This window comes from Macaca thibetana, chromosome 6, assembly GCF_024542745.1.
Source record: "Macaca thibetana thibetana isolate TM-01 chromosome 6, ASM2454274v1, whole genome shotgun sequence".
Classification (NCBI taxonomy): domain Eukaryota; kingdom Metazoa; phylum Chordata; class Mammalia; order Primates; family Cercopithecidae; genus Macaca; species Macaca thibetana.
The window spans coordinates 139,921,112-139,944,678 of record NC_065583.1 but is presented as its reverse complement, the minus strand read 5'-3'; the positions used below and the strand labels follow the sequence as shown (position 1 = coordinate 139,944,678).

The 23,567-nt window shown below is 41.2% G+C and overlaps 1 protein-coding gene and 1 pseudogene across 5 annotated transcripts in view; one reads left to right on the top strand and one right to left on the bottom strand.

The window, feature by feature from the left end:
- OSMR (oncostatin M receptor) overlaps nt 1-23,567 on the bottom strand; it is a 96,703-nt gene that overhangs the window by 22,714 nt on the left and 50,422 nt on the right. For 4 of the 5 annotated variants that reach the window (XM_050793407.1, XM_050793406.1, XM_050793409.1 and 1 more), the window contains 2 exons: nt 9,280-9,422; nt 8,798-8,951 (listed from right to left, as the gene is read on the bottom strand). In XM_050793407.1, the coding sequence (XP_050649364.1) occupies nt 8,798-8,951; nt 9,280-9,422 (297 nt within the window). The remainder of the gene's footprint in view (nt 1-8,797; nt 8,952-9,279; nt 9,423-23,567) is intronic. The other variant, XM_050793410.1, reaches the window with a different exon arrangement.
- Nucleotides 17,139-17,924, top strand: LOC126956456 (acidic leucine-rich nuclear phosphoprotein 32 family member E-like; annotated as a pseudogene).

Here is a 23,567-nt window from a genome sequence, read left to right as displayed (position 1 = left end):
CAGGAGGCGGAGCTTGCAGTGAGCTGAGATCCGGCCACTGCACTCCAGCCTGGGCGACAGAGCGAGACTCCCTCTCAGAAAAAAAAAGAAAGAAATTAGATGTTTGTTAGATGCATAGTTTACAAATAATTTCTCACATTCTGTAGGTTATTGCTTACTCTTTTGATAGCTTCTTTTGTGGTTCAGTAGCTCTTTAGTTTAATTAAGTCCCACATGTCAATTTTTGTTTTTGTTGCAATTTCTTTTGAAGACTTAGTCATAAATTATTTCCCAAGGCCAATGTCCAGAATGGTGTTTCCTAGGTTTTCTTCTAGGATTCCTATAGTTTGAGGTCTGACATTTAAATCTGCATTCATCTCAAGTTAATTTTTTGTACATAGTGAAAGGCAGAGGTCTAGTTTCATTCTTCTATATATAGCTAGCCAGCTATCCCAGCATCATCTATTGAATTAGGAGTCCTTTCCCCATTGATTATTTTTGTTGACTTTGTAGATCAGATGGCTGTAGGTGTGTAGTTGTTTCTGGGTTCTCTATTCTGCTGGATTGGTCTATGTGACTGTTTTTGTACCGGTACCATGATGTTTTGGTTACTGTAATCTTGTAGCATAGTTTGAAGTTGGGTAATGTGCTGCCTATTGCTTTGTCCTTTTTGCTTAGAAATGCTTTGGCTATACAGGCTCTTTTTTGTTTCCATATCAAGTTTTTGAATAGTTTTTTTCTATTTCTGTGAAAAATAACATTGATAGTTTCATAGAAATAGCATTGAATCAGTAGATTTCTTTGGGGAGTCTGGTCATTTTAATGATATTGATTCTTCCAATCTGTGAGCATGGAATATTTTTCTATTTCTTTGTGTCATCTATGATTTCTTTCAGCAGTGTTTTCTAGTTCTCCTTGTAAAGATCCTTCACCTCCTTGGTTAAATGTATTACTAGGGGTTTTTGTGTATGTGAGTATTGGAAGTGGGATTGCGTTCTTGACTTGGGTCTCAGCTTGAATCTTATTGGTGTATAGAAATACTACTGATTTTTATACATTGATCTTGTATCCTGAAACTTTGCTGAAGTTTTTTTTTTCAATCAGATCTAGGAGCTTTTATGCAGAGACTAGGGGGTTTTCTAGATATACAATCATATCACCTGCAAACAGAGATATTTTGACTTCTGACTTCCTCTTCTTCTATTTGGATGCCTTTTATTTCTTTCTCTTGCCTGATTGCTCTGGCTAGGACTTCCAGTATTATATAGAATAGGAGTGGTGAAAGTGGGCATCCTTGTCTTATTCCAGTTCTCAAAGGGAATGCTTCCAGCTTCTGCCCATTTAGTATGATGTTGGCTGTGGATTTGTCATAGATGGTTCTTATTTTGAGGTACGTTCCTTCAACACCTGGTTTGTTGGAGCTTTTAACATGAATGGATGTTGAATTTTATCAAAAGCTTTTTCTGCATATATTGAGATGATTGTGTGGCTTTTGTTTTCAGTTCGGTTTATGTGACGAATCACATTTAGTGATTTGTGTATGCTGACACAACCTTGAATCCCAGGGATAAAGCCTACTTGATTGAGGTGGATTAGCTTTTTGATGTGCTGCTGGATGTGGATTGCTAGTATTTTGTTGAGGATTTTTGCATCTGTGTTCATCAAAGATATTGACCTGAAGTTTTCTCTTTTTGTTGTGTCTCTACCAGGTTTTGGTGTCAGAATGATGCTGGCCTCATAGAATGAGTTTGGGAGGAGTCCCCCCTCCTCAGATTTTTTTGGAATAGTTTCTGTAGGAATGGTACCAGCTCTTTATACCTCTGATAGAATTCGGCTATGAATGCATGTGGTCCTGGGCTTTTTCTGGTTCCTAGGCTTTTTGTTACTGATTCAATTTCAGATCTCATTATTGGTCTGTCCAGGGATTCAATTTCTTCCTGGTTCAATCTTGAGAGGCTGTATGTTTCCAGGCTGTATGTTTTCTAGTTTGTGTCCAAAAAGGTGTTCATAGTAATCTCTGAGAGTTTTTGTATTTCTATGGGGTCAAGTGGTAACATCCTCTTTGATATTTCTGATTGTGTTTATTTGGATCTTCTCTCTTTATTCTTTATTAGTCTAGGTTGTGATCTATGAAACCTATTCTTTTTAATAACTCCTCGATCATTGATCTTTTGTATAGTTTTTTGCATCTCAATTTCGTTCAGCTCAGCTCTAATTTTAGTTATTTCTTGTCTTCTGATAGATTTGGTTTTGGTTTGCTCTTGTTTCTCTAGTTCTTCAAGGTGTGATGTTGGATTGTTAATTTGAGATCTTTGTTGCCCAGGCTGGAGTGCAGTGATGCAATCTTGGCTCACTGCAACCTCCACCTCCTGGGTTCCAGCAATTCTCCTGCCTCAGCCTCCCAAGTAGCTGGGACTACAGGCACGTGCCACCACGTCTGGCTAATTTTTGTAGTTTTCAGTAGAGATGGGGTTTCACCATACTGGCCAAGCTGGTCTCAAACTCCTGACCTTGTGATCTGCCCACCTTGGCCTCCCAAAGCGCTGGGATTACAGGCATGAGCCACTGCACCCGGCTGAAACTTTACTCTTAACATGGCTTTGCTGTGTCTCAGAGATCCTGGTATATTGTTATCTTTCTTCTCATTAGTTTCAAAGAATTTCTTAATTTCTGCCTTAATTTCATTGTTTACTCAAAAGTCATTCAGGAGCAGGTTGTTTAATTTCCATGTAATCGGGTGGTTTTGAGTGATTTTCTTAGTACTCGTTTCTGTTTTTATTCTGCTGTTGCCTGAGAGTGTGTTTGGTATTATTTCAGGTTTTTTGAATTTGCTGAGGATTGTTTTATGTCTAATTGTGTGTTCAGTTTTAGAGTATATGCCATGTGCAGATGAGAATAATGTATATTTGTTTTGGGGTGCAGAGTTCTGTAAGCCCATTTGGTCAAGTGTCAAGTTGAGGTCCTTAATATCTTTGTTAGTTTTCTGCCTTGATAATCCATGTAATACTGTCAGCAAAATGTTGAAGTCTCCCACTATTATTATGTGGTTATCTAAGTCTCTTTGTAGGTCTCTAAGAACTTACTTTATGAATCTGGGTGCTCCTGTGTTAGGTGCATATATATTTAAGATAGTTAAGTCCTCTTGTTGAATTGAACTCTTTACCATTATGTAATGCCCTTCTTTGTCTTTTCTGATCATTATTGATATATTTGGATAGAAACTGGAATAGCAACCCTTGCTTTTTTCTTTTTTGTTTGGTTGGTACATTTTTCTGCATCCCTTTACTTTTTAGCCTACTGCTGTCACTGCATGTGATATACATCTCCTGTAGACAGCATACAGTTGGATCTTGCTTCTTTCTCCAACTTGCCACTCTGTGCCTTTTAATTGGGGCATGCAACCTGTGTACATTCAAGTTCAATACTGGTATGTGTGAATTTGATCCTGTCATTGTCTTGTTAGCTGGTTATTATGCAGATTTGATTGTGTGGTTGCTTTATACTCTCAATGGTCTATTACTTAAGTCTGTTTTTGTGGTGGTTGGTAATGAACTTCCTTTTTCATATTTAGCACTTCCTTAAGGATCTCTTCTAAGGCAGCTCTGATGGCAGTGAATTCCCTTAGCATTTGCTTGTCTGAAAAGGATCTTATTTCTCATTCACTTATGAAGCTTAGTTTGGCTAGATATGAAATTCTTGGTTGGAATTTCTTTTAAGAATGCTCAATATAGGCCCCCAGTCTCTTGTGGCTTATAGCATTTCTGATGAAAGGTCCACTGTTAGCTTGATGGGGTTCCCCTTGTGGGTGACCTGCCCTGTCTCCCTAGCTGGCTTTAACATTTTTTCTTTCATTTCAACCTTGAAGAATCTGATGACTATGTCTTGGAGATATGGTGTCTTTGGGATGGTCACTTCATATAGTATCTCGCAGGGGTTCTCTGCATTTCCTGAATTTGAATGTTGTCTTCCCCAGTGAGGCTGGGGAAATTTTTGTGAATAATATCCTCAAATATGTTTTCCAAGTTGCTTGCCTTCTCTCCCTCTCTTTCAAGAACACCAATGAGTAGTTGATTTGTTCTTTTTACATAATAATTTTTCTTTATTGTTTTTTCTTTATTTTTGTCTGACTGAATTTTATTGAAGAACTGGTCTTTGAGCTGAGACTCTTTCCTCAGCTTGCATTTGTATTATGAAATTCTTAAAATGAAAGATTCAGCTCTATCAGATCAGTTTGATTATTTCTTTAAATGGCCATTTTGTCTTTTATCTCTTGCATCATTTTGCTGTATTCCTTAGATTCCTTGGATTGGGTTTTGACTTTCTCTTGGATGTTGATGATCTTTGTTTCTATGCATATTCTGAATTCTAATTCTGTTATTTTGAACAGGTTAAGAACCATTGCTAGGATGCTAGTGTGGTCTTTGGAGGTAAGAAGATACTCTGGCTTTTTGAGTTGCCAGAGTTCTTGCATTGTTTCTTTCTCATCTGTGTGGGCTGATGCTCCTTTAATCTTTGAAGTTGCTGTCCTTCGGATGAGTTTTTGTTTTGTTTTATGTTTTATGTTCTTTGATGTCCTTGGGGGACATCTGATTTTGGTACAAGGTGGGTTCAGTTGACTGGGTTCCCATCTGGAAGATTTTAAGGGGTCAAGGCTCAGCTTAGCACTCCTGGTCTGCATGCTCTAACTCTGCAGGACTGGTATCAGGCCCTTTGTTCTCTTGCCCCTCAAGGCTAGGAACCTGCTGCACTGGAGGGACTGAAGTATTCTCAGTCTGCTGGCCACAAAACTCCGATGAGTGGTGCAGGCCAAAGCACTTCATCAGGGTAGTGGCAGCAGGATCCATGCTCATTCACATGTGCCAGCAGCCAGGGCAGTGCAGTGGGTTGTACGTGCATCAGCTGGGGTAGGGTACCTCTGAGAGTAGGGCTGCAGGGTTCCTGCATGCAGTTGCCCTGGTGGTGGGATGAAGGCAGGGGCAGAAGTGCCAGTGACAGTGCTCGCACTGGTGCTGGCAGTCATAGGGGCAGGAGGCTACCAGTCTTTGTGCGTGAGTCTGCACAGGCAGCAGTGGTAGTGTAGGGGTGGGTAGAGTTGCCAGCATCCATGCATGCATTCACACCGACAGTTGTGCTGGCACTGGGAAGGCAGGGCTGTGGTTGTCTGTGTGCTGGTTTGCAGCAGCCACAGTGGCAGCACAGAGGTGGGGGCAGAGTTGCTGGTGTCTGTGTATGCATTTGTGCCACTGATGGTGTTGGGGGGGGCATGGGGCCATGCACACATTCACACTGGTGGCAGTGTCAGCAGGAGTGGCGGTGGGGTTGCTGGTGTCCATGCACTCTTTCACAACAGAAATGGCAGCACCAGGGGGAGGCAGGGCCACACGTTGCACTTACGCCAGCAGCAGCAGTGGGATATGTGCACATACGAGCCATTGGAGGAGAAGAGGCAAGGTCCACCCACACGTGTGCACTGGCAAAGTGGTGGTGGGGTGGCCATGGACAAGTGCATGCTGGCAAGGTGGAGTTGGGGAGGCTGTGGTCAGGGGAGGCTGCAGGTGGGCTGATGCATGACAGTAGGAGTTGCTCTGCTGGAGCTCTCCAATGGTCAAGTGCCATCAGCCAGCAAAGCAGCTATGATATGGTCCCCGAGGAAGCACCCTGGTTGGGCATCTGAGGCTGAAACTCCAGCTAGCGTGGCCAGGCTGGAGCCTCAGGAGAGGGCAGCAGACAGGGGACCACTCAGATTGGACTGGTCCCATCTCATGGGTAAGACCCTTCTCCTCTGTCTAGGTCTCATGGTCACCCTACGGCCAAAGTCTCCTAGAGGAGCACGGCAAGGCTTGGGGGATTTGTATCCCTGGCCATGCTCGACTGCAGACATTTCTGCACCAAACCCTCTGGGCTCTGCCCAGAATGCAGCTCTATTCCTACTACCTCTCTAAGAAGCTCTTCCTGCCAGCCCAATTGTCTATGAGGGTTGTGGAGTTTCCTGCTGCCTGGATCCCAAAGGTCCACGGCAGGGGCAGGCTGCCTGTTCAACCCCTTCCTCAGGAGTTCCTGGGGAGTCAAGAACGAGCATGGGTGCTTTGTAGCCCTGCGCAGGGTGTGCAGCTTCCTGACCCTTCAGCCCAGCATCTGCGTTCTCCCTGTGTCCATTCTTAATGTAGGGTTTTCTAGGTATGGAATCATATCGTCAGCAAAGAGAGACAGTTTGACTTCTTTTCCTTTTGGGATGTGTATCTCTTGCCCGATTCCTCTGGCTAGAACCTCCAACTTCTATTTCTTAAATATGATTTCTGCATACTAAAATGGTTTAAAAAAATTGGGCTGCTAAGTGTGAAAGTGTTAAATAGCAACTGTCATGAAATTAACAAAATTTAACAAAACTAAGGTGTTTCTAATATTAAAAAATAAATTTTCTATTTTTTTTAGTTTTTGGTTTGTGAGAGGACAAGTAATTTTTTATCTGATTCAGAACATGTCTTTGAAAGAAGAACTGTTTTGGAACATAACATAAAAATGTATCTCTCCATCTTATAAAAATTTAGTCTTTTTTGCCTAATAACTGACATTTAAGTTTTTTATTTTAGTTGCTGACTCAACACTTTATGCTTAAGTTAAAGGTGACCGTATGTTTTTAAATTTATTAAAGCAGATTTGAATTAGCTAAATAAGCCATTGGAGAAGCCAATATTAAATTTAAAACTTTATTGAAATACTCAGGGACAATATCTAAGCTCAATGCAAAATCTTCAGCTGGCTTGTAAATTACTATTTATAACAAAAAAGTGCTACAATACAGTTAATAGCACTACATTTTATAAACAACATCGTTTGTACTATCAGATCATTTAACTCAATGTCTGCTCACTATTATACTTACGCATGATTATAATACATATAAACATGGGAGTTTTCCAGCATTAAGCAAAGCGTGATCAGAAATAATAAAAAATTCCTATACGTTCACCTTCAGTAGATTCCTATCATTTTCTTGTCATCATCAAAAGCAAAGTTAAGTGTTTTCAAGATGCTGGATTATTACTGTAATCCAAAAGAAACTCTATTCTTGTGCCATCTTCCCTTTTTACATAATTTTAGTTATGTTGGAATAAATTAAAAAAAAAAAAACAGAAAACGTAAAGCAAAATAATAAAAATTCTTTTCTAAAACACACTGAGGAAAATGCACCATTCATCTCAGGAACAGGGCCTTCCAGAACAAAGATTATTGAGGACCCTGTACCCCTAGGAAAAACTACTGGAGTCTCAATGGGCTTGAGGACGGGCAGGCACCACCAGGGAAGTGGGGAGGCCTGCAGAACTTGACTAATGACCATCCGCATGTGTGGATTCTGATTAGCTGCGCCCACCACCCCCAAATTAGAGTTACTGCTTTAAAATGGTCCTCCCAGAATGAAACAGAAAAAGTTCTGCCAGCTGCCATACACAAATAAGAATAATAATAAAATACATATGTATAATCCTTCCTTTGGCAGTAAAATAGCCAGGACTTGAATCAACAAGATCCGGAGGTTGTAATAACACCAAGAGAGAGAACACATGGAACTGAGCTCTGGGTAAGGGTGGAGCTCTGGTGTCAGGCTGCCTGGACATGAGTCGCAGCTCAGTCAGTGCCTGGCTGGGCCGGTTAAATTACTTAATCTTTCTGTGCACTGATATCCTCCGGCACAAAATGAGGATAATAAGAGCACCTACTGCATGTCGTCAGGATGAAAAGAGAGGAGCACAGAGGGCCCTTCGAGCTGTGTATGGCTCACAGTAAATGTTAACTCCTATGATTTTTTTTTTTTTTTTTTTTTTTTTGAGATGGAGTCTTGCTCTATCACCCAGGCTGGAGTGCAGTGGCACGATCTCGGCTCACTGCAACCTCTGCCTCCCAGGTTCAAGCGATCTCCTGCCTCAGCCTCCTGAGTAGCTGGGATTAGAGGCGCGTGCTACCACGTCTCACTAATTTTTGTATTTTTAGTAGAGATGGGGTTTCACCATGTTGGTCAGGCTGGTCTTGAACTCCTGACTACGTACGTGATCTGCCCTCCTCGGCCTCCCAAAGTGCTGGGATTACAAGTGTGAGCCACCACACCCGGCCAACTCCTATGATTATTATGATGTCTGTACCGTTCAGTAACTCTGCAATCGGGGCAAATCTCCTCAGTTATGGGTACAAGTCGCCTCATCTGTAAAATGGGCAACAGTTATCTTTTATGACATTGAGTTGGTGGGAGATGGAAGCAGGATTGGGCCACTGAATCTCCTGAGGCCCATTTGAGTTCTGAGACATAGTTATTTAGCAGAAAAATTTTGCAATCAACACTGAGGAAACCCCGCCACAGAGCATGCTGGAGAGGGCACATGGTGTGCCATCACCGGGACAAATGACTCACAAATAACCATTAAGGTTCCAAATGTCATTAAATTTCAAATGTGGCCTGAAGTTGTTTAGGATGAGACCAATGCTTTCCTTGTCATTAACACTTCCATTTGTTCCCAGTCCTGAATTAAAGGTGTATATTAATTTATATAGCTCCAGATCTACTGTGAAGGTTTAGAAACCATTTTGGAAAAATGAAAGGTAAGAGAGAAGATAGGCAGTATAAACAATACTATTGTCAACTGTCTGAGGTGGATGGCTTCCCACTCACTTCTCATTAGGCATCTAATCTAATTTTTTAAATGCTGCTCCACCTATGTTTAAATACTTTTTTCTTAGTTTTTGGTACAACCAAAATCTCTCAGGGAAACCAGCCTAACTCCTAAGACCTGCTTCTCTGGGTTAAATGCCAGGGGCCTGAACATACCAGCTTCAAGTGTGGTGAAGTTCTGACCACTCCATTCAGTCCATTTCCAGAAGTGGCTGGCATCAGCACAGCGTACTCGGGCCATATATTCTGTGGCAGGTTCCAGTTCACTTAAGAAGTACTCACCGTTCACGTTGATAGAAACATCGTACTGCTTGATCAAAAAAGAGATGAAAGGAAAAAGGAGAAAAGAACAAGACAGAAGCATCGGTGAGTATATCCCAATTACAAAGGCGAACCAGGACACAGCAAATCCTGACCTGGAGGTCAGGATCGGTTCTTCTTTTGGGGGAAAAAAAATCTCCAAGGCCCATTTCCTAACCATAAAAGTCTATGATTAATTTCATGGACCTTTTCAAACAGATGACCCACACCATTTGAACCTACATAGAAATAAGAGTTTAAAGTGATTTTATTCATCAGTGTCTCTGTTCAGGACAAAAAGGAATTTTTGAAAGTAGAAAATTAAGCAGGGTTCTTACTTGCATCATTTTTCCTTCACCATGGAGTTCAATCTGACACAAATATGTGAAATTATTCCTCATGGAGTGCACCTTCCAGGTCATGATGGCGCTTGTGGCATTTACATTTTCAAAGTTGACACTAAAAGGATTCATTAAATAAACTGTCAAAAAAAGAAAAAGAAACAAAGAAAAAAATTCAAGCATAGATCCAAAAAGACATTGGTAATAGTTTATTTCTTCATTCATTTGTTCAACAAGTATTTTTTTGTTCACTTTTGAGAACATGACAAACAAGAACTTACAGAGAAGCTAGAATGAACCAACTACAGCCTTTCTCTCTCAGCGATTCTACTACACACATTGAACAAAATACAGAAAGAAACTACTTGAGGACTCTTAAAATTAAACACAAGTAGGCAAATTGGGAAGGGGAGTCAAAACTTGGAGAAGGTGGCCCACAGGGGAGAATTGTAACAGAACTCAGAGTCTAACCAAAATAACATTAACAATGTCAAGGATATAATCCAAAATATATAGAATGTGCTAGGAATGCAACATCTTTAGATGAGAGGGGGACTGGCCAGAACAGCCCAGGCTCTGTTCCAGTCCTCCCTAGAAACAGGATGTCCTTTAACACTTTAGTGCAGCAAGTCATGTGTTGTCAGGATATAAAATCCAGGATGGATGCTTCTGAGGTCTCTCAGCTATAGTGAAGAACAAGTGAAGAACTCAGACATAAGATTCTGTTTGCCCTGGGCAGCTCTCTGCAACCTCGTGGACCAGCAGCAATACATCCCAGGCTTGTGCTGTCCCTTGCTGCCCATCTGATGGTAATAAGTCCACTTCATGTAACTTGTTGTGTATGAGTGTATTCTGTCAAACTGGATTCGGACAGTTGACAACCAGTGTACAGAGAGCACCTGCTTCACAAAACTGGCACAGCAAGCAGGATTCAATTTGACAGAACAATGGCTCATTGGTGAAGTAGAAGGGGCAATACCCTATCTCATACCTGGTCCACGGCGGAGACATCAGACCAGCTAGATGTTTTATGAGGAAGAAGCAGTGATAAGAGAGACACAGGCCACACATACCCCCCGAGAATGTGGGTGAGGTGGCGCATGGATTGTGGCAGAGGAAAGAAGCATGGAAACAGGGGAGCTTAGTGCACATATGTGATTGCTCCTTCCTGGGTATTTAGATGCATCTGAAGGTATCTGAGAGGGAATTAAAAAGAGGTCCTCTGATGGTCCTTGAGACATCTGAGAGGGAACCAGCATGCACAATGCAGGCTTTCACAGAGAAGGAGACTCAAGATCCAAAGGACACATATAGACATAAGCAGTAAGCTCTCAAGCAACCTGGTTGGTGTGTTTGTTGGATAAAGGGACACTGCGGACCCAAATGGTGCAGTTGGGGTTGCGGCCAAAGTTTCTAGGTGCCTACCGAAGGCCACTGGCCTAATACTCTTGTTAAGAGAAAAGAGAAAAAGAAGAAAATTTAGACTTTTCTGGGGTTCTTGGATCCTGGAGCCCACATGACAATATTTCCTTGTTCTTTTAGGTGAAAAATTAAACTGGCAACATTGGGAGGTTTTCAGACAAACATAGTGACCCCCAAGATGCTTATCTGGTTGTGGGCAGGGCCCATTGGGCCACTTCAGGTGCCAGTAACTATGGTTCCTACCACTCAGTGCATCACAGGCATTGGCATTTTGGCTGCTTGGGGCACAGAAGGCCACCTCCATCTGAAGGGGTATGTTCCCCCAACACAGCTAAGAATTTGAGCCATCACAGTGGGGCATATCCACTTCTGCCTGCCACCTAAGCTCCCCAAGTTCCAATGGCTTATTCAACAAAAGTACTACTATTATACATACTGAGTGGAGAATAGGACAGTACTTGTTAATCGAGTTAACCTGCAAAAGCCACAACCATGCACAAAAGTCAACACAACCTTACACACAAAAAGTACTTCTACAAGGACATCTGTCCAGCAACTGGATTATATGTTATATATGTTATAAACCACCCTCTCACAATATAACAGCCCAGTTTGGCTGGTCACAAAAGGCTCCCCAGGGCATGGAGACTAACCATGGACTATCACAGGCTAAATGCCAAGGCCACTTAAGCTGAACACCAAAGAAGAATCCCTGATATAGCAAACAAAAGTGTTGCCCCTTGTGGCATCCTCTAATAAAAATGAGACCCAGCAGCTGGTAGGTCTCTTTGAGTACTGGAGACCACATATACCCAACCTGAGTGTCCTTTTGCTCTCCTTAGTCAAGGTGACCGGCAAACCCACCAATTTTAAATGAAGTCCTTTGCAACAACAGGCCTTGGAAGCCCTTCAGCAAGTTGTGGTCCAGGCACTGCTTTTAGAACCCTTAATCCCTGTTAGCTCAATAAAATTACAGATGTCCAAAACCTCCATGCAAGCTGATTGGAGTCTCTGGAAAGAAAAAACCACTACCGGGATGTACCAGCCTCTCACATTTTGGATACAAAAGTTGCTTGAAGCAGCCCCCAGATACACCCCTTTTAAACAGCAACTCCTTGCTTGCTACTAGGCACTAGTCTCTGGACACTGAGCATCTTATGGCCAGAGCACCACACATGACACTACAACATGAAATGCCCATTCTTACTTGGGTTCATGCAAACTCCACCAATCAAATTAGACAGGCTCAACAGAGCTCAATTATTAAATGAAACTGGCACATTTAACACCATGTCCACCCAGGCCCCACGGGACCAGTAGGTTCCATGAACAAAGGGCTAGCTAACGAAAAGTGACCAAGTAACCTGTTGAGGATGTTTTGGCTCCTCCTATGGATTAAAAAATATGCCTACCAATGGTCTGGCATGGTTTACTAACAGTTCTGCCAAACTAAAAGCAGATGGGTTTCATTGGGCTGCCACCACCATCTGGCCAATAGATAGCCAACTTTTGACAGAGACTGGACATGGACATTCTATCCAATAGGCCAAATTACATGCAGTGGCGATGGCCATGCCAGCCACCTTTCTCACCATATCTTGCTGTATTTTCACAGACTCATGGGCCATTGCCAATAGCCTAGCCACGTTGTCAGAAGAAAAACAACTGAGTGACTGGACTGATTAAGGAATCCCCTGTGTGGGACAAGAATTATGGCAAGAGCTTGCAACATAAAAGTTGTCAGAATCAAAATGGGGTCATTTGTGTTAAAAAACAAAATCCTGAAAAATGAAGCCAGGTAAGGTCATACAGGAAGGGCTCTCTTACACCAATACCTGAAAACAAAACTACCCTGAAACAACCTGTAAAAGCCACAACCATGCACAAAGGTCAACACAATCTTATACAAAAAAATACTTCTACAAGGATATCTGTCCAGCAACAGGATTATCCAACCTCACACTGACACCACCCTTGTTATTGATCCTTGTAGTCAAAAATAATTATCTGAAAACATTAAGTAATCCTTCTCATTTTTTCTTTAAAAACCTTTGTCTCTGTTTACCTTCCTGAGTGTACACATAGTCTTCTATGGCACATGTATTCCCATTGCAATGCCTATTCCTGAATAAATATCATTTTCTTTTAGAGTCTCCCTCTCTGTTATTTAGATTGGCATACTGGTATCTCAGAAGCAAGACTAAGATGGCTAAAGAAAAGGCTCCATCGATTGTCCCACCTGCGGGATCACCAGATTTAACAATTATATGAAAAAAGCACTTTCATAAGACTGAAAAATCAAGTAGGCACTCACAGTACCTGGCTTCAACATTGTATCACTGGAAGAGGCACTGAAAAGGTGAAGAAAGATATTCTTAAATCACTGATGCCACCCCTCCCCTATTCCCTGGCAGCAGCCCTGTGTCATGGACAGAACCTCTGTGCACTTAGGACAGGGAGAGCTCAGTGATTGAGAGACTTTGCATGGAATTCAGTGCTGCCCAGTCACTGGCAAAGCAAGCAAAACTGGGTTGAACTCAGCTGATGTCCGCCTACAGAGGGAGCATTCATATGAGCCCTAGCCAGACAGGAATCACCCAACCCAGCAGTCAGAACCCAATGGTTCTGTCAAGGCTCACCACTGTAGGCTAAAGTGCTCTGAGGCCCTAAATAAACTAGAAAGTCAGTCTAGGCAACAAGAACTGCAATTCTTAGGTGAATCATAGTGTTGAGCCAGGCTTAGAGCAAGCAGACTTCGGGGAAAGATGACCTACTGAGACACTAGCTGGGAAGGCTAAGGGAGTGTTTGTGCCACCCCTGCTCCAACCCCAGGCAGCACAGCTCGTGGCTCCAAAAGAAATCCTTTCCTTCCACATGAGGAGAGGAGAGGGAGGAGTCAAGAGGACTTTGTCTTGCATCTCGGATACCAGCTCATCCAAAGTAGGACAGGGCACCAGTCAGAGTCATGAGGCCCCCACTCCAGGCCCTATCTCTCAGATGACATTTCTGAAGACACACCCTGGGCCAGAAGAGAACCTGTTGCCTTGAAGGGAAGTACCCCATCCAGGCAGGACCCATAACCTGCTGACTAAAGAGCTCTTGGGCGCTGAATAACCAGGAGCAATACCCAGGTAGTACACCATGGGCCTTGGGTGAAACTCTGAGACTTGCTGGCTTCAGGTGAGACCCACTATCATGCCTGCAGTGAGAGACACCCTCTGCCTGAGAAAAGTAAAAGGGATTTTGTCTTGCACCTGAGGTACCAATTGGACACAGGGGAGTAGAACACCAAGTGGGCTCTTGGGGTCTCTGATTCCAGGCCTTGGCTCTTGGCTGGCATTTCTGGATCTGACCTGGTGCACAGAGGAGCCCACTGCCCTAAAAGGCAAATCCCAGACCTGGCAGCATTCACCACAAGCTGACTAAAGAGTCCTTGGGCCTCAGGCCAGGCGCGGTGGCTCACGCCTATAATCCTAGCACTTTGGGAGGCCAAGGGGGTAGATCATGAGGTTGGGAGTTCAACACCAGCCTGGCCAACATGGTGAAAGCCCGTCTCTACTAGAAATACAAAAATTAGCCAGGCATGGTGGCAGGTGCCTGCAATTCCAGCTATCCAGGAGGCTGAGGCAGAGAATTGCTTGAACCTGGGAGGCAGAGGTTGCAGTAAGCCAAAATCACACCACTGTACTCCAGCCTGGGAGACAGAGCGAGTGAGACTCCGTCTCCAAAAAAAAAAAAAAAAAAAAAAAAATTATATAAATAGAAACAAGAAAAAGTTAAAAAGTAGAGAGACAAAGTTAAAGGGTATAGTTTTTATTAGTTTTCTTTTTGCCTGTTTGTTTAATGTAAGCAGTATTATGTTATCAGCTTAAAATAATGAGTTATAAGGTAGTATTTGCAAGCCTCATGGTAACCTCAAATTTAAAAAAATATATATGTATAATGAATATGCAACAAGGAAAAAGCAGAAAATTAAATCATACCACCAGAGAAAATCACCTGCACTAAAAGAAAGACATGAAGAAAAGAAAGAAGAAAGAGAAGAACAGAAAACAACCAGAAAACAAAATAAAAAAGGGCCAGAGTAAGACCTTACTTATCAATAATATTGAATGTAAATGGACTAAACTTTCCAATCAAAAGACAGAGAGTGGCTGAATGGATTTAAAAACAAAAGACCCAATGATCTGTTGCCTATGAGAAACACACTTAACCTCTAAAGGCATGTATAGACTGAAGATAAAGGGATAGAAAAAGATATTCCAGCAGGGCACGGTGGCTCAAGCCTGTAATCCCAGCACTTTGGGAGGCTGAGACGGGCGGATCACAAGGTCAGGAGATCGAGACCATCCTGGCTAACACGGTGAAACCCCGTCTCTACTAAAAAATACAAAAAACTAGCCGGGCGAGGTGGCGGGCGCCTGTGGTCCCAGCTACTCCGGAGGCTGAGGCAGGAGAATGGCGTAAACCCGGGAGGCGGAGCGTGCAGTGAGCTGAGATCCGGCCACTGCACTCCAGCCTGGGCGACAGAGCCAGACTCAGTCTCAAAAAAAAAGAAAAAAAAGAAAAAGATATTCCATGGCAATGGAAACCAAAAAGAAACAGGAGTAGCTTTACTTATGCCAGACAAAATAGATTTCAAGACAAAACCTATAAGGAGACACAAAGTAGGTCATTATGTAATGATAAAGGGGTCAATTCAGCAAGAGGATATGACAATTAGAAATATATACACAACCAACACTGGAGCAGCCAGATATACAGAGAAATATCAGAGCTACAGAGAATGATAGACCCTAATACAACAGCTGCAGACTTTAACACCCCATTTTCAGCATTAGACTGATCTTCCAGACAGAAAATCAACAAAGAAATATCTGATTTAATCTTCACTATAGAACAAATGGGCCTAATAGACATTTACAGAAATATTTTACAACGGCGAGAGAATACACATTCTTCTCCTCAGCACATTGATCACTCTCAAGGACAGATTATATGTTAGGTCATAAAACAAGTCTCAAACAGTTTTAAAAATTGAAATAATAGCAGGCATCTTCTCTGATCATAATGGAATAAAACTAGAAATCAATAACAAGAGGAATTTTGGAAACTATAAACTACATAGAAATTAAACAATATGCTCCCAAATCAAGAAATTAAGAAGGAAACTGAAAACATTCTTGAAACAAATGATAATAGAAACACAATGCACCAAAACCCATAGGATGCAGCAAAAACAGTACCAAGAAAGAATTTTATAGCTATAAGTGCCCACATCAAAACAGAAGAAAAACTTCAAATACACAACCTAATACAGAACTAGAAAAGCAAGAGCAAACCAAACCTAAAGTTAGTAGAATAAATAATAAAGATCAGAGATGAAATAAATGAAATTGAAATTAAGAAAACAACACAAAAGACCAACAAAAGTGGGTTCTTTGAAAAGATAAACAAAATTGACAAACCATTAGCCAGACCAAGAAAAAAAAAAAAGAGAGAAGACCCAAATAAATAAAATCAGAGATAAGAAGGAAGATATCACAACTGATATTGCAAAAATTCAAAGGATCATTAGAGGCTACTATGAGGAACTATATGACAATAAATTGGAAAATCTAGAAGAAACAGAAAAATTCCTAGACACATAAATCTAACAATATTGAACCGTGAAGAAATCCAAAACCTGAACAGATTCAATAACAAGTAACAAATTTGAACTTGTAATAAAAAGTCTCTCAGCAAAGAAAAGCCTGGGACCCAGTGGCTTTACCGCTAAACTCTACCAAACATTTAAAGAAGAACTAATACCAATTCTACTCAAACTACTCTGAAAAACAGAGGAGGAGGGAATATGTCCAAAATCATTCTACTAGGCCAGTATTACAATGACACCAAAACCAGAGACAGATAAAAAGATGAAAACTATAGGCCAATATCACTGATGAATATTGATACAAAAATCCTCAACAAAATACTCCCAAACCAAATTCAACAACATGCCAAAAAGATCACTCATCATGACCAAGTAGAATTTATCCCAGGGATGCAAACATATGCAAATCAATAAATGCGTTACATCATATCAACAGAATGAAGGACAAAAACCATATGATCCGTCTCTGAGCAGCCATTGAAGGGGAAGGAACTGCGGGGGTGTGTGTGTATGTATGTGCGCACATGCGTGCATGTGTGTGCATGCACTAGTGTGTGGACAAGGAGGTGGGGGCAGCTGAGTTAGAGTCCCAACTCTTGGACTCCATTTGCTACTCTCTTCTTTCTCCCCCACACCTATCTGGTGGTAGTGGGCGTTTATATTTGCATTCCTTTTCATTCATTTCTAAATCTCTTAAAAGTTTTGGGTTGGGGGTATTGGGAAAGGCAGGAAAGGGAAAAGAAGGAGAGTAGTAGCTGAAGAGGAAGAGGAGGACATGGAGATGAAGATTAGCCTGGAGTTAGGGAACAGAGCCCCAGAGGAAGTGACAGAGTTAGTCCTTGATAACTGCCTGTGTGTCAATGGGGAAATTAAAGGTCTGAAAGATACTTTTAAAGAACTAGAATGAGTATGGCTAATGTGGAACTAAGTTCACTGGCCCAGTTTCCCAGCTTAAATGAACTTCGAAAATGGGAGCTTAGTGACAATATAATTTCTGGAGGCTTGGAAGTCCTGGCAGAGAAATGTCCACATCTTACCTACCTCAATCTGAGTGGAAACAAAATAAAAGATCTCAGTACAGTAGAAGCTCTGCAAAATCTTAAAAACTTGAAAAGTCTTGACCTGTTTAACTGTGAGATCACAAACCTGGAAGATTATAAAGTATTTTTGAACTGCTGCAGCAAATCACATATTAGATGGATTTGATCAGGAGGATAATGAAGCACCGGACTCTGAAGAGGAGGATGACGAGGATGGAGATGAAGATGATGAAGAGGAAGAGGAAAATGAAGCTGGTCCACTGGAAGGATATGAGGAAGAGGAGGAGGAAGAGGAAGAGAAGGATGAAGATGAGGATGAGGATGAAGATGAAGATGAAGCAGGTTCAGAGTTGGGAGAGGGAGAAGAGGAAGTGGGCCTCTAATACTTAATGAAAGAAGAAATTCAGCATGAAGAAGATGATGATGACTATGTTGAAGAAGGGGAAGAAGAGGAAGAAAAAGGTCTTTGAGGGGAGAAGAGGAAATGAGATGCTGAGGATGATGGAAAGGAAGAAGATGACTAGATCATTCTAAGACCAGATTCTCTAATGTTTCTGCGTGTGCAATAAAGTGATCATATCTTTGTTTCTTCACGTACAATAGCTATCCCTACTGAAGATAATGTGTAACTTTTTATAGGAAAAGTGTGGTTTTACTATATTTTTGCCTTATCATTCCAAATAAGAACTAGTCTGTTAATGATCATATTGTATGTAGAGAAGAATTTTCATTGACTCCCATTGTGGAATTCCCTAGCAATTTATTTAGACTTAATTTTCTAAATTCAAGCTTACTGTATTAGTCATTTTTAGCCCATAATTAAAACATGATCACTTAAAAAAAAAGATCATTTCAATTGATGCTAAAAAAGCATTTGATGAAATTCAACATCCCTTTCATGATAAAAGTACTAAAATAGCTGGGTATAGAAGGAATATATGTCAACACAATAAAAGTCATATATGACAGACCCATAGCTAGTATCATACTGAATGGGGAAAAACTGAAATCCTATCCTCAAAGATTGGGAACAGGACAAAGATGTCCACTTTCCCCACTGTTATTTGACATAGTACTAGAAGTCCTTGCTAGAGCAATCAGACAAGATAAAGAAGGGAAGGGCATCCAAATTGGAAAGGAAGAAGTCAAATTTTCCTTGTTTGCAGATGATATTATCTTATATTTGTTAAAACTTAAAGACTTCATCAATAAACTATTAGAACTGATAAACAAATTCAGTAAAGTTGCAGGATACAGAATCAATATACAAATATCAGTAGCATTCCTATATGCCAACAGCAAAAAATCTGAAAAAGAAATCAAGAAAGTAATCCCATTTACAATAGCTACAAATAAAACTAAATACCTAGGAATTAACTTAACCAAAGCAGTGAAGTATCTCTACAATGAAAACTACAAAATATTGATGAAAGAAATTGAAGAAGACTCAAAAAAGGAAACATATTCTATGTTCATGGATTGGAAGAATCAATATTGTTAAAATATCCATTCTACTCAAAGCAATCTGCATAGTTATTGCAATCCATATCAAAATACCAAAGATATTCCTTACAAAAATAGAAAAAACAATCTGAAAATTTATATGGAACCACAAAAGACCTAGAATTGCCAAAGCTATCCTAAATAAAAAGAACTAAACTGCAGGAATCACATTAGCTGACTACAAATTATACTATAGAGCTATAGTAACCAAAACAGTATGGTAATGGCATAAAAACAGATACATAGACCAGTAGAACAGACTAGAGAACCCCAAATAAATCCATACATCTATAGTAAACTCATTTTTTACAAAGGTGGCAAAACACATACATTGGGGAGAGGACAGTCTCTTCAACAAATAGTGCTAGGAAAACTGGATATCCATATGCAGAAAAATCAAACTAGACATCTATTTCTAACCACATACAAAAATCAAATCAAAATGGGTTAAAGACTTAAATTTAAGACCTTAAACTATGAAACTACTACAAGAAAACATTGGGGAAACTCTCTAAGACACTGGAATAATTTATGCAAGTAAAATCCATTGAGTAATACCCAACAACCACAGGCAACCAAAGCAAAAATGGACAAATAGAATCTCATCAAGTTAAAAAGCTTCTGCACAACAAAGGAAACAATCAATCAAGTGAAGAGACAAACCACAGAATGGAAATAAATTTTTTCCAAACTCTCCATCTGATAAGGGATTAAGTAACTAGAATACATAAGAAGCTCAAACAACTCTATAGGAAAAAAAAACACTAATAATCTGATTTTAAAATGGTCAAAAGATCTGAATAGACATTTCTCAAAAGGAGAAATACAATTTGCAAACAGGCATATGAAAAAGTGCTCAACATCACAGATCATCAGAGAAACACAAATCAAAACTACAATCTAGCTAGGTCTATCAATCCTGTTTATCCTTTCAAAAAACCAGTGTTTGGTTTCACTGAGCCTTTGTATGGGTTTTGGGGTCTCAGTTTCATTCAGTTCTGCTCAATTTTAGTTATTCATTTTCTTCTCTAGCTTTGGGGTCAGTTTGTTCTTGTTTTTCTAGTTTCTCTAGGTGTTATATGAGATCGTTAATTTGAGATCTTTCTAACTTCTTGATGCAGGCATTTAGCATTATAAACTTTATTCTTTACAGTGCTTTTGCTGCATCACAGAGATTTTGGTATGTTATGTCTCTGTTTTTGTTTATTTCCAAAAATTTTTTTTATTTCTTCCTTCGTTTTGTTGTTTACCCAAAAGTTTTGATTTTTTTGCATTTATTGAGACTTGATTTATGGCCAAGCATCTGGCTAATCTTGGAGTATGTTCTGTGTGCAGATGAGAAGAATGTATATTCTGTGGTTGATGGGTGTTCTGTAGATGTCTATTAAGCCCAATTAGTACAGTGTTGAATATAAGTCCAGAATTTGTTAGTTTTATCCCTCGATGATCTAACGCTGTCAGTGTGGTGTTGAAATCCCCCCACTATTTTTGTGTGGTTGTGTGGTTATTATCTAAGTTTCTTTGTAAGTCATAAAATAGGAAGTACTTGTTTTATGAATCTGGGTGCTTCCATTTGGGTACATATATATTTAGAGTCAACAGTTTTCTTACTGAATTGAGCCCTTTATCATTATGTAGTGTCTGTTTTTTTTGTTTTTGTTTTTGTTTTTGTCTCTTTTAACTGTTGTTGGTTTAAAGTCTGTTTTACCTGATATAACAATAGTGACCCTTACTCTTTATGGTTTTCCATTTTTATGACAGATCTTTCTCCAACCCTTTACTTTAAGCCTATGGATGTCATTACATGTAAGATGGATCTCTTGAACATAGCAGACAGATGGGTCTTGTTTTTGTTTTTGTTTTTTTCTTTTTAATTCAACTTGCCACTGTGCCTTTTAAGTGGGGGTGTTAAGACTGTTTACATTCCAGATTAATATATATATAGGAGGTTTTGATCCTATTGTGAAGCTGTTAGCTGGTTGACTTGTAGTTTCTATTCTGTGGTTCCTTTATAGGGTCTGTGGGATAGATACTTAAGTGTGATTTTGTGGTAACAGGTATTATTCTTTTGTTTCCACATTTAGAACTTCCTTAAAGATTTCTTGTAAGGTTGATCTAATGGTAACAAATTCCCTTAGCAATGCCTATCTGAAAAAAGATTTTACTTTACCTTATTTTATTTTACCTTCACGTATAAAGCTCAATTTGGACATGAAATTGTTGGTTGGAATGTCTTTTCTTCGAGAATGCTGAAAATAGACCCCCAATCTCTTCTGGCTTGAAGGTTTCTACTGAGAAGTCTACTGTTAGCCTGATGGGGGTTTCTTTGTAGATGATCTGACCTTTTCCTCTAGCTGTATTTAAGATTTTTTCTTTAGTGCTGGCCTTAAACAATCTGGTGACTATATGCCATATTGATGTTCATTTTGTGTAGAACCTAGCAGGTGTTCTCTGGATTTCTTGTATCTGGGTGTCTACCTCTCTAGCAAGATTACAGAGATTTTATTCTATTATTCCCTCAAATTTGTTTCCCAGATTGATTACTTTTTCTCCTACTCTCTCAAGAATGCCAATAATTTGTATGTTTAGTGGCTTTACATAATGCCATATTTCTTAAAGACTTCGTTCATTTTTAAAAATTATCTTTTCATTTTTGTCTGACTAGGTTAGTTTGAAAAAACATTCTTCAAGCTCTGAAATTCTTTCTTCTGCTTTGTTCAGTCTATTAACAAAGCTTTAAATTGTATTTTGAAATTCCTTAAGTGAGTTTTTCAGTTCCAGTAGTTCTAATTGATTTCTTTTTAAGATGTTTATCTCTTTCTTCATTTCCTGGACTGATTTAGACGTTTCTTCATGTTGATTTTCAACTTTGTCTTGGATCTCTTTGAGCTTCCTTACAATTGATGCCTTAAATACATTATCTGTCATTTCTGAGTTTCCATTTTGGTTCAGGAGCCAGAGAGATCCTTTGATGTTGTTCAGCATTTCGATTTTCATGATGCCAGAATGCTTTTTCCTTCTCATCTGGAGAGGGTAAGGTCTTTTGGCTTTGCACCTATAGCCCTACAGCCCTACGTACTTCTGTCAGCAGGTTTCATTGTGGGCTGCGTGGCTTGGACTACAGGCCAGTAGATGGCACTTGCGGGTAAGTGCCAGCTGCTACACAAGCAGGTGGGTAAGTATCCTGTCTATGTTTACTGTGAAGTGTTCTGTTTTTGCAGGTGAAGACCAGGACAGTGGAGCGCCCAGTTCCCTGGGGTTCCTGTTCTACAGAGGTAGGGTGACAAATGTGGGCAGAGCTGGAGCTCCCTGGCTTGCCCACAAATACCCCAACGGTGAGCACAGGCACTAGCCCTGGCAAGGGTGACTAGGATAAGCTCCTGTAAACGCACTTAGGTCTCTGCAGGGATGGGGGATAAATGGCTTCACCAGCTCCCCATCCTAGATAGGCAGGAACTTGAGCTGTTTCCCTGTCACTCCCCTGTTGCAGGACTTGTGACTCCTAGTTCAGGTGTACCTTGTAGTCTATCTGCAGTCCACAATGTGGTTGAAAGCCATGGGAAATGTCTGTTTTGTGACTCTGTGGGAGTGATTTCACAGCATAATCTCGTTACTCAACCCAATACAGATAGCTTTATGGCTTGTCTGTTCTCGGATGTGGCAGTACTACTGCTTCTTGTATGGGGGGACTCCACTCTTGGGCCCACGCGAGTGGATGTTGGTTGCAGTGGTATTGGCTAGTTGAATCAGCCCAATCTCAGGCCCCAGGGAAAGTGGTTGGAGTGAGGTAGGTATTTCCACAGTTCCAGGCCGCTAGCCAAAGGGAATATCCCAGGCCAGTGGGGGCTGGGTTTTCAGAAGGGCTCTGGGCCACAGCTGAAATGTTCAGGTAGTGGCAGGGAAGCTAGGCTGTGGGTCCTTCACTGGGGAGGGCAGCATTTCTCAGCTGAAGCAATGAAGACACATGGCTCTGGGGTGCGTGACATGCTCCTACTTCGTCCCACCCAACCGATGCTGGACTTCACTTTTGGGGGCTCACAAGGGTGCCACACCTTGTTTACTACCTCTGGGAGTTTTGCCCCAGAGGAACTCAGAGCCGTGACTGTCCACAGTGTTCAGGTGGGGGTGTGGCTATTGTGCTGGAGCCCAAGCCATGAGCCTTGCCTGGAGAAGGGAGGCAGGGGTGGCGGATCGTGTGATCTGCAGTCTGGGTGCTTCCTGGAGGAACACAGAGCCACACTACCCACAGTGTTCAGGCAGGGGTGCAGTTGCTGCACTAGAAGCCCAAACCAATGAGCCTCAGTGAGGAGCAGTGGGGCAGTCTGGCCACTCCTCAGCACCCAGGCAATGGCCTCTATTGGGGTTACAGCAGCTTGTACCAGGCTGCTCAGGGATCCAAGGCCTGTGGAGCTCCATGTGCGCTTGAGTAGTACCTCTCTAAAGACTCCAGGCAGCTCTCTGTTAGTCCAGAGGCCTGGGGCAGGGGCATGTGGGTTCTCATGTGCCAAGGATTACAAAGGTCCATGGTGTAAGTGTGGATTTCCCAAAAACTCTCACTTGTTCACCCTTTCCCCACGTTAAGGAGCCTCCCCTGGCTCCACACCAGTCCCCGTAGGAGCTGCCTGGCTTTGCTCATCTCTGTTCTCCATGGGGCCTGCTGCCTC